Source organism: Pezoporus flaviventris, unplaced genomic scaffold, assembly GCF_033815535.1.
Source record: "Pezoporus flaviventris isolate CSIRO_AGI_PZ_B2104156 unplaced genomic scaffold, CSIRO_AGI_Pfla_v1 ptg000070l, whole genome shotgun sequence".
In the NCBI taxonomy this organism is placed as follows: domain Eukaryota; kingdom Metazoa; phylum Chordata; class Aves; order Psittaciformes; family Psittacidae; genus Pezoporus; species Pezoporus flaviventris.
Genome location: NW_026892618.1, coordinates 2,559,507 through 2,573,424, shown reverse-complemented (window position 1 = coordinate 2,573,424; position 13,918 = coordinate 2,559,507). Strand labels below are relative to the sequence as shown.

Genomic DNA, 13,918 nt, shown 5'->3' with positions numbered 1-13,918 from the left:
TTTCCAATGAAATGGAAAATTGGCCATTTAATCTTTTTTTTTTATTATTACAGATAACTAAAAAGGTTATAGGAGGCAGAAGCCTAATTCTGCTCCTGTAAAAATAAGCAAAAGGCTTGGGGAGAAAAGAAATCTCACTCCACCTTTACACCACCTCTGACTATTGAAAGCAAATGCACATTTGGATCATTGTTGATACCCTGCCAAAGCAAGCAGCTTGCAGAAACTCTGGAATGGGAAAAGTGTATCTTGAGAAACCAGAGAAGCTGGTGTTCTGCAACAGCTCCCAGAATTCCAGCTGCTGCAGGTGGCCCTTGCAAGTTGCAGTGGTGAAATGTCTGTCCAGCCACAGTCATACCTCTTCACCTTTATGGCTTTTACAGGGAATACAACCATACAGAACTGGGAAGAATAAACAAAATCACAGTCATAATGAAATGTCTGAGACATCACTTTGTAAGACAGATTAGACAGTACAAATACAAAATAATTCCTGCAGTTACCTAAGAACAGGAAGAAATGTAAGCCTTACATTTAAAAGATGACTACAATTCTCAGAATAGCACCAGGGGATTCACTGCTGTCGTTTCCACAACTTGAATATGGGGAGTTACTGCAGAACAGCAACTACTGTAGTATCCCAAGAGATACTTCTTCCAGCCCACACACTTTATTAAAAGCTGCCTTCCCTGACACCAGTTTCTGCAATCATTGCCCAATCCTTACCCACAGTACCATTTAAATTACAAGCTTTGTGGTCTATGCTGGAGACCAGAATTAGGTAACAAAACCAGGTAAAAGTTAAGACAATGTTGTTGTAACAACTGTGAAATACTTTTAAATAGAACAGTGAAGCCTTCAGGTTTATTTAGAGCAAAACTAGAGTAAAAAATATAACATCCTTAGCTACAGTAAAAATCAACAGCCCATTTAACAACAAATGATTATTTACCCACAGTAGCAAAGCAGCTGCAGAAACTGCACAGCAATAGCAGCAAACCATTTTGAAACTGTATGACTTGCATAAACATTTGGAAACATTTTCACTTAATTTTATTTCCCTGCAGAACTGCTGGTTCACATATTAATGCTGTAAACAGATCTCTGAAGTAGTCTGTATGTTTTTGTGCATGCAGCTCTGCTTCTGTGAAAATAGGGGAATTAGAAGTGTCGCAACATGGTATCTCTCCCATGGCATCTCACTTTTGGTGTTTAAGGATATGCTGTGCCCTGAACTATTCTTCATTGGTCTGTCACCAGTTAAAACTTGAATCTACAGCTAAACATGCTAGAGTAAAAGAAAGCTCTGTTGGTTAGTTCCAGTATTAATATTTTGCTGTCATCTCTTCTGAACAGCTGAGCAGCAGAGACACAATACAACACCTTTCTTTGAGAAGATGTTTTTAAGGTAGGGTGATAAAAGAGGATTCTCTTTGCACGCATTTGCACACACAGTTCTTTAACTTGATCTGATCATCCCAAAACAGCATTAACATACATGCAAAGAATTGCCTTATCTGAGATCCAGACACTTTTGCCAAGAGAACTACCTGTAAGGCATCAACTTTGGGTACATTGTTGTTTCTCATCTGTAAATGCAAAACACATCTATCTCTCTTCCAAAAATGCAAAATCCCAACCAACCAATCTGACTTAGGTTACAGACAGCCTATTTTGAATGTATACCTTTGTTTGGCAGAAGCAGGTTAACCTCAGTTCTGACTAGATGTTGTTAATAACAAGATGGATCCAGTATTTTCTGCATATCTTCTATCATAAGAAACAGATGGGTTACAGATTCATCTTTAGATGCTGCACTGTGAATGCTGTTAGTGGTCAGCACAGCATCCTCATAGGCTTCAGGTTTCTTCATTTTTCTTAAAAAGGAATCTCAAGCAGGCTTGGTTCATGAAAAGGAGATTCCAAACAACATAAATTTCACACCCTTAAAAAAATATCACAAACCTTTAGCAGAAAGGAGAGCTCAAAACACAATAGATAGAACTTTATAACGGTGCCATCAAATTAAAGATGTCCCTGCTCCAATACTTCATGGTTCTAAACCGCAACATTAAATGAGTAGCCGGGCTGAAAAATATAACCACTCCTAAAATACTAAAACAAGTCTTTCTGTAACTCAAGACTGACCAGAGGTGCTACAATAACAAATTCAATCAGTAAGCCTATTAGAAAACATACCAACTACATAACTGGAAGATGAGTACCTCCTATGCGGTACCTCATAGCATGCTTATAAAAACATTATGCAATACTGCAGTAGCATATTTGAACTCATTTATGTTGCTTCAGTTTTTAAACAGTTAAAAATTATATCTAAGACACTTCTTGACTCACCACACTTTATTTAATAGCTATATTCTGAATCAATATTTAAGCCTAAAAAGAGGCAAAAATCAGAACTCTTGCAATGCCTTTTAGACACTGCGTCATCTTGAGAGATGAAATATGAGATTTAATTCTTAAAATTATACCTGGTAATACTCATCTGATGGCTCTGGTGTAAAACAGTTGACATCCAACACTTCAGTAGGCACCCATGGTAACAGAACACACTTCCTGATCAAGCGATCTGTTTCCCCATAAGCATAATCACGAGTCACTTCGTCTGCAGCAAAACAAGGAGAACCTTTAGGAACTGCCTTTCATTCTCCACTGAAAATCTTCCTCATGGCCTATCATAAAAATCACAGCTGAACAGTTAACAATACCACAACCTTTTGTTAGTTAAATGTGCTTTAATTAATTCTAATTTTACAACATTGATAAGGATATTATTTAGGATGCAAAAATTAGTCTGAAACCAGCTGACTTATGCCAGTGTATTCAGACAACTGAACACTTACCTCAAAGACTACAGGAATAAATTGCTGGCCTGGCATTTCCTAACTTACAGTACTTGATTTTCCAGCTCAAAGCTACAAACACCCACTTCAGGAAATTTTATTAAACTCTTGGATGACTGAATCAGTGGTTTCACTGAGACAGGGATGCAAGATTTAAGTTCTCTGTCAACAAAAAAACAGCAAAATTTTTCAACTCAAGGGTGTCTATCTCACAGAAATTATGGAAATATCAGGCAGAGAACTTTAAAATTTGATAGCATTACAAAGTATGCAGTCATTTTGGTCTTGAAATATTTGTTTTACTGTGAAGTGAATAATTTGTGAGAATACGGCCTGTCTTCTATTGTGAGCATAAAAACCCCCAAATAGCAAACTCAACACACACTTACCACCAGTTTCAAGGTCTCTCAAAGGCCAGAGAACAGTGTAAGCAATTTGTTGAGGCATATAAAACAGAGGTGCTGTTGCAAAACTAGGCTGATCTGAATGCTGAATGCGTGATCCAAATTCATCCATAATGTACCAGACAGGAACCTTCTCCTCTGCAGTCTGTATGATTAAAGAGAGTGAGACATCCTGCCCATATCAATTGCTAGAAAAGCACTTCACGACAGAAGGTGCAGGCAGCAACCCCTACAACATTTCTGTTTCCTGCTCTAGCCAAGAGTGTGAGCAGGATTTAGGCATAGAGTAACACTCTTATCCCTGCAACTCTGAGGCTAAGCCAGCCTAGCATCCAGCTGCTGCTGGGAACACCACTTTCCCGTATCAGCTGCACAGTCCCATTCCTCTTTCTCATGGCAACGCCTACTGCTATTGCCACCAGACCTGCTTCCCCTGTACCAAACTAGCTAGTTCAAGGAGTTAAACCAGCAGAAGGCTGCTTGGTAGGATTAGTTTTCCTTCAGTTTCTATCAGAATAAGTGTGCTAAAAGGAGTTTGAAGTTTGCAGCATAAGAGTTAAGGAGAGCAGAACTGCCTCCTGCCACAACAGCTGGTCGTGAGAGTGCTGAGGCTACATCACCAAAGCACCCCTTCCTTTCACACTTGACATAATAAAATCCTGAATGGGTAAACTTTAAATTCCTTGGTAGCACTACTGTGGCCTTTTTACAGAGGCAGAAATGGAGCACAGAGATTAGAATTCAGATATTCAAGCAGCTCAGTGCCAGAAACAGGAACAGAAGACAAGATCAACTACAGGTTGAATTAACTGTCTTCCAGGAAATCATATTTCAAATGGTAACAATTAATTTCATGTGGCTCACAAAACATCCATGAAACAAAGACACAGGGTAGAAAGAATGAGAGATATTGCTCAGATCTCCCTTGTACTTAAAGAAAAAGCAGTCACATCAGATCTCTTTCTCAGGGATTTTTCAGGCCTAATACTACTGTGAGCTAAGCTGATACCTTAACTAGTGCAGATGCCCACTCCAGAAACTGACCTCAAGTCCCTGAGCTAACAGAGCAGGCTGGTCGCACTCACACTGCTCAGGGTTAGCCTTGCCCATTCTGAATCAGGGCCTGGCCCAAAGGATTCATGAACTTAGCCTAGGAGCTACTCTGCAGACCCTACAAAAGGGATTTTAACTAAAGCCCGAGTGTTGTGTTTCCTCTGAAATAGTATGCATGCACTTGAAGGTGCTCGAAGGCTCAAGACATGCTGGTACAGTGCTGAAGGACTACACAGGGCAGACAGACCAAACATGGTGTGATCTTATCCACACTACCCAAAAGTAGCAGCCTTTAGAGTAAGCTATGCCCAGAAACATTTGGGCTCCATCTTGAAGCTACTTGGTTCTCACCTGAGGGTGAGCTAATGCCAGTTGCCAAATACAAACGGGGAAGTTACTCGACAGTGTAGATATATTCCTGGTATGAAAAGCATTATATACAGGCAAGGAAAACCGCAAGTGTAGCTAAGATGCACACTCTGATGTGAGACAGTTGATTAACGAGAGGTTATTTCCTTCACAATGAGAAAGTTTGAGTAGAAAACACACAACATGCAGCAGATCTCATCCTTCTACCCCCCTCTTCTTTTGGGGCATACTCTTCCCTTCCCTATAAACCTCCCTTTAAAGTCCTCATCAGAAAGCTGGTAGCAAGTCATTGTGCATTTTAGCCCCATGTGGCATTTGCTTTCCTTCCAAGTGGAAGTTTATCCTGAAATGCCTGTAAAAGACTTTTTTTTTTTTTTCATTTTTTTAAATTGAAAATTTCTCTCTGTTAATAGCCACTGGAAAGTCTTCACTCAGGATTGCTCAGAACCGTTTAGCATCCTAATGAGGTTTTCGAGACATACCCCTTGAGAAAGCTGGTAGGTCTGATTGTATTTCCACATTTCCTGCAACACTTGCTCGATACTGCCCTCATCTGGGATCTCTCCGTGGAAGTCGATGCCCATGAGGTTGGTCATCCTGTGCAATAAGCCAGGTACGTGCAGCAGCTGCTGGCGGGCGTGTTCAACACGGTAAGTCCAGGCGTGGTCAATGAGGAAAACGCTGAAAGAGAATTTTGGTAACATTACAATGGTTCATTTTTAAAGGTACACAGACAAATGTTCCATGGATAAGAGCTACACTTCTTTGTAGATGGTTCAATGACTAAGTCTTCTCTTACTCCTGAAGTCACTCCCAGAGCACACACAGTGACATTACAGGTTAGGAAGAACTTCTCAGCAGTAACTTAACTCTGTTTTTGTTGTAGAAAGCTTATTGTGCATTAGCTGGTATTCTCATGAAAACAAGGAGCAAACACAGAACAGGGCACTCTATTTCTAAGCCTATTTCCCTTTAAAGGCCGGGAACACAAGTTTCTTCTCTTTTGATCACTATTAACTCCACTGCATCAACCTGATATTCTTGCCTAAAGATGGAAAACAATACACTATTTTGCAAAATTATTCAAGGACCTTGTTAGCCATGAGAGCTGTGCCATCTGCACATCTAGGGGGAGAGCTCCAGCCCTGTATGTGCTGTTACAAAAGGATTAGTACTTCTGATTATTTCTCTTTGGTTTTTTTGGGACTGTCATCCTGTCCCTCATCCCCTTCCCCCAGTCTTCTTAGAAAAAAGATATTTTAAAAGAATTACTGATCTAACCCAAACCAAAACCATATACAACTTGCACACCTTCCCTTGGCAAATTTAACCTGTCTTTAGGCTGCACGATTTTTACAGAAACTACAGTTACTCCAACAGAAGGGTTCTCCACATTTTGCTTACATCCTCTCACTGAACCAAGTCAGAGAAAGATCTGAATTCTACTTGCTAAAAAACCCAAACCAAACCGAAAACCCCACAACAACCTTCCCAAACAAAACCACCCCATCACATGTATTTCAGGAAGTTGAACACGTGTCAGCTGTCACGTACAGCGAGTTTACTTGAACGATTATTGTATCTCAGATTCTACATATAGAAGGAACCTCATTTGATTTTAAAATTAAAGACTCCAGAGAATGCTATGGTCAAGCTCTTTGGAAATGTTAACGAACAGGCGTGTTGGTATTCTGCTCCTGCATTCACAAACACATCTGAATGATGCAAAGAAACCCAAGGTACTGTTTCAAACTTCACAATTCAAGCATGTTCTCAGATTTAAAAAGGCAATGACTTAGGTTAAAGCAGGCATGTAAAGGCAGATACCTGTATTCTGTGTTGTTTTTACTTATCAAGGCTAAATCCAGATTTTAGGTCTTGGGTAAACATCCAAAGTCTAAAAAAGTATAAAAGTTCTGGCAAAAGAAATTCTTTACAACTGAGCAGAACTGTGTTTTGCTCTCCAGCAAAGATGACTTCACCTCACTGTTGTTTATTAATGTATGACAAATTGCCTGTTCTATGTTTAAAATCAATAAGAGCACAAAAAGCTGTGTTGCAATATTAAGTTGTTTCTTATGCAACTTTTTTCCTAGCTGCATACTAGTCTCATATCCATGACAGGTAAACTGATTCTGAAGAAAGGCAACAGTAACTTGATATATTCAATTATGTATGCATCATAGCATGCAATCGCATGATGACACTCTTGAATTATATTTTACCCAGCTGGAGGAAATTTAATAGTCAATGGACCATTACTTTGAAGCTGCTTAGTACCTCCTTAACCTGAGATTTGTAAATCTCAGATTTACATTGTAAAGGTCACAATTATATGCGGTTGGTTTTTTTTTTTTGGTTGTTGTTTTGTTTTTGTTTTTTAATTGCAAGGACACATAGTCTTGTAGATACAGAGTTTTGTTTTATTTCTGCAGAATTAATTTCAAGGTTGCCTTTTCCCTATTCTCTCCCTCAGTCCACTAAAATCAATTCCTAAGCATCTTCTTGCATGATTTAAAAAAGAAACAACATTAAGATACTTGCACTCCTAGTACCCTTTGCAAGACGTGCCTCATAGCATATACCTTTTCTCAAACAGGCAGGTATGCCTTATACTAAAAAAAAAAAAAAAAAAAAAAAGAGGATTTCTGAATAGGATCAAACAAGTTTTAAAGCAAACTGTCTATATAATTTTAGGATTTAAGACTATTCAAAGACTGAACACTAGTTCTGAAATCACTCCTCACCTATTGGGATTGGAGGCTTGAAGCCCATTCTCATTTGTTACGATAACTTTGAAACAAGGCTCATTTCCAGGATTTGGTTTCTTTTTCAATTCTTCTTCCATTTCTTCATCACCTTCCTCCTCCTCATCCACCTCTTCTACTTGCATTATCCCGAAGTAGTCACCAGCATCAAATACCTGAGATGGAAAGTACACAAAATATTAAGCAGCTTGTTGAGGCAATACCTTGACATCTATAATGCAACACTGAAAGGCACTTGTAGACACTTTTGGACTGCAGTCCTATTAAAAAAAAATGTCATTTTTAACTTAACAGCTAAAATGTGAAAGAATAAATACTGCTGTTCATTTAATAGAACTGTTTGCTTGGGAAGTTTATTTAATATTGGCAGGAAGCTTTGCTGGTTTCTTTGGTACCAAGAGGTCTACTGATGATTGTCTGTTAGTTTAACTCATCATAAAGCAGAACATCTTTGCTCAACTTTGCTAAAAAACAACTTAAGACCCTTAAACCCCACTATTACCCAGGCTCCACAACCATGATAAAGTATATTAAGATCCATGAAGAAAAAGAGCTTTTACCAATTGAGCTCTAAACCAGTTAAAAAATCCCAGCATGTCCCCCCCCCCCCCCCTTTCTTTCCCTACAAAAGGGAGCCCATGCTCAGTGCTCACTCACCTCTGGATGAACTGGGAGATTCCTTTTACTGCTGCAAGTTAGGGTCTATACAATTACCTCTACGAATGTGCTGAAAGGGAATTGCTTGCATGCTTGCCGACGCTGGACATAACACCTTCATCTAGGTCTACTCAAGTTTCCCTTCTGCCCAAAATCTTGCCAATCTTGCTTGAATACCTTTTGCAGAACTAAGACTATGCTGACAACTTTTGTGATTTCAAAGTGAACATATGCTTTTCAGAAGAAAAAGAACTTGTAAAGCCTGGGAAGACTTTTCAAATGTTTTCAGAAAGAGAGTTATTTCGCCAAGTCACTCACACACTACATAATGAACCAGGAAGGAGTAGACAAATCATTTGCCTCTATCAGATCTCACTAGAACGCAGCAAGGAGGGAGAAAGACTTAGAAGTGTGACCTCTGGAATTACTGGTTTAACACGCCAAGTCCAGGTACACCTAGCCTCTGACACCACATTATTAGAAGTCATTACTTTTAGACATCACCAACTGACTAGCTGTAAAATCCCAGCAGCAGTGACAAGCTTTTATTTGTTTATGTGAGTGCCCCGTCAGGATAACTATTTCTGCTAGGCACCAACAGAAGGGTGAGGAAATCAACCCCATGTTCGCAAAGCAACGCCACCCAGACAAAGCAGATAGCTGCCCAAAGACAGCTGCAAGGGAGGAAGGCAGCAGGGAAACAACATCTTCAGATCTTAAGCCACAACATGGTTTCAAAGACCAGATCCAAGTGGAGAAGTGCTGGAAATTCCCTTGAGGAGCAGAGGATAGTATTTTCCTTTAGGCTGGGGGGTGTGTTAGAAGAAGAAGATGCCAACAATATGTTGGCTAATTCCACATACACATTTTTCTTAGGGTAAACAACCTCCCTGGAGGTTAAAAATACACCCATTAAAAAAAAAAAAAAATCAGACTTAGTGTCTTCCAGTTCAGCAGGTATCAAACCAGCATTTCTAATTTATTCCTAGTTTTCCAGCTTTGCGAGAAGAGGATAACAACACTCTCAACAGCAAGCAATATCACCACCTCTTGCTGTTGTAAGAGCAGTTATCAATATTTCTTTAAGTCTCTGCTCAGTTGCCTGTAAAATTTGTAGTCACTCATGTAACTGCAGGCAGGTCCCAGCAAAAGGGAGAGTCCTTCCCTGTGTGGCAGTCAGTGGTGCTCACAATTTATTTTGTCAGATTAGCCCCCATCTGGATCAGCTCCCTGATCTGCCCCACTGTACAAGCGTTAATCCCAGCCCACAGCAGGCAGCACAAAACCGCAACAGGTGACACGAATTCCACTCCTCCCTCGAGTGACACCTCCTGCTCCTGGATCAAGACCTGTCCCTATCAACCTCATCAGCCAGCAGAAGAAACCTCATCTAAGTGTCTGGCAATCATCAGAAAGTAAAACTGCAAGTGTGATTCACTGGAGTCCACTTGACACCTGCTACAGCACGCCACTACACATGCTTTCTGCACTTGACATTTTGTCTTGAGGAGCTTGTAAGAGCAGGGACACAAGGTGAGCCAGCTGCTGCCTCGGAGATCAGCCTTCACTCACCACAGGCTCTACCCATTTACCAAACACCCATGATGGATGTTATTATCAAGTTCTACAACTAAAGAAGCTGTTGTCTTTACATTTTATTAAGTATCAACTGAAGACTTCGAAATGAAGGGACTTTGAATTGCCTAAGCCATGCTTTCTTCAACAAAGCATCAGCTGCTTGAGATTGTCACAGCTGCAGTTAGCAAAAAAAAAAAAAAAAATCCCCACTTTTAATACCTTTTCAACAGAGTTATGCTTAACAAAAAATTTCTCCTAGAGAATTTATAAGCTTGAAATAGCAGATTAGGTGTATACCTCATCTGAAGCAATATGCACTTCTTGGAGCAGCAGCTCAAGACCACCTTAGTAAGAGGCTTTTGGTAAGGTTTTTGCTGGATTTTTAAATTCACCACTGATAACACAAACAGTGAAGTAGTGAACTGATGGGTCTGGCAGAAGCACCTTGTGGGCAGTGTGGATACAGCCTGTTGAATGGGCTGTGGGTGACATTGCTGTCCTCCTCTCTCCCTCCCTCCCTTTGAGGGTCTGTCACACTGTGAACCCACTGATGCAGCAGCAGCTCCATTAAAGGAATTTTAAACTACTTAAGCAAAAGAACACTGGATAGGATCATGCTACCAATTTCAAAAGTATAACCTTTTGCTTGAAGCAGAATAGGGAGAACTTGCATGAAGCACTCCACCGGAGTAAGTAATAACCTCTAGAAGACAGCAAAGGGGGAGCAACACATTTCAGTGGCACAACAGTTGGTGAGCAAAACATGCTTGAGCAAAATTACTCCCTCTTCATATACAGGTGCTATTCCGACTCAACAAACCTAACAAACCAGAGAATGGGATAACAAAGCAGGCACATGTCATGACAATCACCATGCACAAGCACCTTCAGCAAATTCCTTTTAGACTTATTGCAAACTGCTCCAAAGGCCACAGGCTGCCCTCCCCTGCTCAGGAAAATAAAGTCTAGTAGTATTGATCAGGCTGCATTCCTTCTAGTAATTAATTACAAGCCTTCATTTCTATCTGGGATGAAACTCTAAGCAGTCCTTTGCCAGCAACATCCCAGCGCCACAAAACTCTTGCTGCTATACAGAGAAGCCTGCCATATAACTCAGCATACGGCTGAACAGTAAAAAGAGATTATGAATTAAATTAGATGCAGGCACTGTACTTGGTAGGCTTATACATGGCTTCACCAGTAACATATAAAACAACCACTACATTGGAAATAGAATTCTAGGGCTTATAGTAAACATTACACATGCTTATGTTTTGTTTTTCAAGTTTCTGTCAGAAACACGGGAAAGTTTGCCTCCCAACAAAAACCCAATGCTAAATGCAAGATCAATAAATAAAAGCAGGTTTGTTGATCTCACAGATATGCTGTGTTTTGAACGAGCAATCCAATTTAACTCATGGTTACATAATGCACTCACTCTGCTGAAGCATGTGTGTGCGTTGGAAAACAGCGGCCTGGGCTGGGTTCTAGAGGCACTGATGTAAGAGAGATTTTTATCTGATGCAAATTTTCCAAGTTCCATGCTAGAAAGTTTTAATCTTTGCAGCAGGTTAGGGCAAATGAAAAATTCCTCCCACCCTCACACATGAAACAAACTCGTGCAATGCTCCATGTTGCACCGATTTCCAGCCTCCTAGTTATTTCTGTTACCTAGTCTCCCCAAACATTTTCATCCTTTCCCTTCACCTCCTTTGCTTTCTTTACTGCTGCTCCTCCAGCCACTCCACATAGCTCAGTTCTAAGGTACCGCAGTTCAGTCTCTACCTCCCCAAGAGCTCATCTCAGTCCACAGCATTCCTCACAGTAATTTGCCCTGGACATCCCAGTCTTCTCTATACCCTTTTGCCCTTCTGGAGAAAACCCCAGAAGTTGCAACAGTAGAGACAAGCACCATCAGCAGCCTAATTTATCTTCCTAAGCACGCTGAAGTCATTAAATCTTTCTCTCCACACACACTGGAACACTTAGGACAGAAGAAGCCACTACTGCAAGCAAAATGAAACAGAAGGAGCAGGCTGCCACCTTAGGGTATATGCTTTCTGGATCCAGCCTTTTGCCCTCCTAGCCTCCCGAGAAAGACTGGGACCATGGATCTCCTCTCTATTGTCTCACCTTCTAAATTTCACAGACCCCTGAAGTTGCCAGCTACCTCCAACTTCATATTACTGGCATATGGCAATGCAACAGCTTGCAACTTTGTGTTTCCTTATCAGCTTCATATGCCTTCCACTTCCAACACATCCCTTCTTGTTTAAGCAGAGCACAAGATGCTCCCTGCTCCAAATCACTTGCATGTATGCTTGTTAGGAGGCATAATACAACAGAAAGTTTATGACTGGGCATATGCTTCAGTTAATGTAGATTTATTTCTGTAATACATACAGATTCTTGTTATTAGCAGTACCAGACACATAACAGCTAGAAAGCAGCAGGAACATATTCAGATCCTTCCTGACTATAAACACTCAGGTTATCTCATGGCTTGCTGTGCTTCCCTCCTGTCCTGACTTTAAAGTTGAGACAGGGAAAAGAAGCGTTCAGGTATTTACAGATTAGTTTACTTGTACATGGGTGTTAAATTATAGTCCCCTCTCCTTCCCCACTGTCCTGTACTTCCTGTTCAAACGTATTATCCCACCTCTCTTGTTTCTCCACTGCTCATCATGCCCTCTGGCACCCCACCACTAGTTCCTTTCTCTCTTGATACCTTGAGGTTCCACCAGATCTCCTACCAGGCTGAAAGTTCACCTCATTCTTTTTCCTTCTCCAGGTCGACTCCTCCAGACTCCCTGGAGCACTCTCAAAGTCTCCAGACAACCAGTTTCAGGTTGTGTCTCCTCCTTGGTTCCTTGTTCCTTTACTCCAACAAATCCAAGGCAGCTTTGCTCACCACTAAGGCCAGCTGTCCATGTACAAAGTGAAAAAAACCTTCTAAATTCAACTTCTGTCTTTTCAAGCTCTCTGTCCAAAATGACTCTTTTTTCCTCAACTTATTTTTCACTTCCCTTCCTCATCACAAAGCCCCAGGGAGTAAGCAGATGGTTGCTAAAAACATGGGCAAAAAGGGATTCTCCCTCCTGGGCCTGTGCCCACCCAGCCTCCTTTACTTCAGGGCCAGACCCAGAGACCCCCGGTGCAAGCTTCAGCTGAATCATTACCAGAACAATCTTCCCCCACCACCCTGCTCTCTGACAGGGCTGAAAAGCTTTTACTCAGCTCGGGAATACATGAACAAACCAACCGGCTGAAAACGCTCCCAGAAAACATGCCTGAGACAGGTAACTCGTGCCTACACAACAGGAGCTGACCGAGCTGGCTCTGCACAGTTATAAATGACTGAGAACAGGGTAGACCAGTGTGGAAATGAACTGAGAAAAAGTAAAAAAAAAAAACTATCAGGTAAAAGCCGACCCAAACCAAACCACAATGCATTAACCCGTGACAATGTGCTGACTTTAATACTACTACTGTTGCCTTTTCAAATGCCTCTTTGGCAGAAAGGGCTGAAGGCTTTAAGACACAGTCATCGCCTCCCTCCAGCATCAGATCTCCAGTTCCCTGCATCCCCAAAAGCTTTCAAGCTTTATGCTGACAACAGTAACACGAAACCAGTTACACACAATACTTCCCATTTCCTTTACACTCCCAACCTGCACCTTCGGTAACACGACCCTCACACAGCTTTTACCACCCTCCCCTGCTGAGCAACAACCTCTTGGCTCTCTTCCTCACCCAGCCAAGAGAGGAAGACCCAGCTGAGAGAGAGAGAGAGCTCCGCAATCGCCTCCTCACTGAGGAAGCCCTTTCGGCAGGAAAGACCCCCGGCGAAAGGGCTTCCCTGAGCGCCATTCCCTCAGGGACCCACGGTCACCCACCTCGCCCCGCAGCTTGCGGTACAGGCTCTCCCAGTACAGCGCCGGGACCCCCGAGGCTCGAAGAGCGGCTCCATGCAAAGCGACAAAAGCCGACAGATCCTCCTCAGCATCTCCCGACATGTCCAAACACAATCACTACGTACTCCCACTGCCCACCCCGGCGCAGACCGGAACACGCCGAGCAAGAGCCGCCCCTCAGAGGGAGGGGAGAGGCGGTGCCAACGGCAGCTTCTCAGCGCTGAGTGAAGGGAGGGGGAGCGTTGATCAGTGGCTGCTCGCTTCAAGGGGGCTGCGGCCGCTTGTCATCATCCCTAAGAAAACGGGGTCTG

The 13,918-nt window shown here is 41.8% G+C and overlaps 1 protein-coding gene across 1 annotated transcript in view; it reads right to left on the bottom strand.

The window, feature by feature from the left end:
• TTLL12 (tubulin tyrosine ligase like 12) overlaps positions 1-13,814 on the bottom strand; it is a 28,668-nt gene extending 14,854 nt beyond the window's left edge. The window contains exons 1-5 of the mRNA XM_061472079.1: positions 13,590-13,814; positions 7,438-7,613; positions 5,173-5,371; positions 3,254-3,413; positions 2,493-2,626 (exon numbers count right to left, since the gene is read on the bottom strand). Of these exons, the coding sequence (XP_061328063.1) occupies positions 2,493-2,626; positions 3,254-3,413; positions 5,173-5,371; positions 7,438-7,613; positions 13,590-13,709 (789 nt within the window). The 5' untranslated portion in view covers positions 13,710-13,814. The remainder of the gene's footprint in view (positions 1-2,492; positions 2,627-3,253; positions 3,414-5,172; positions 5,372-7,437; positions 7,614-13,589) is intronic.
• Between the last annotated feature and the right edge of the window lie 104 nt (positions 13,815-13,918).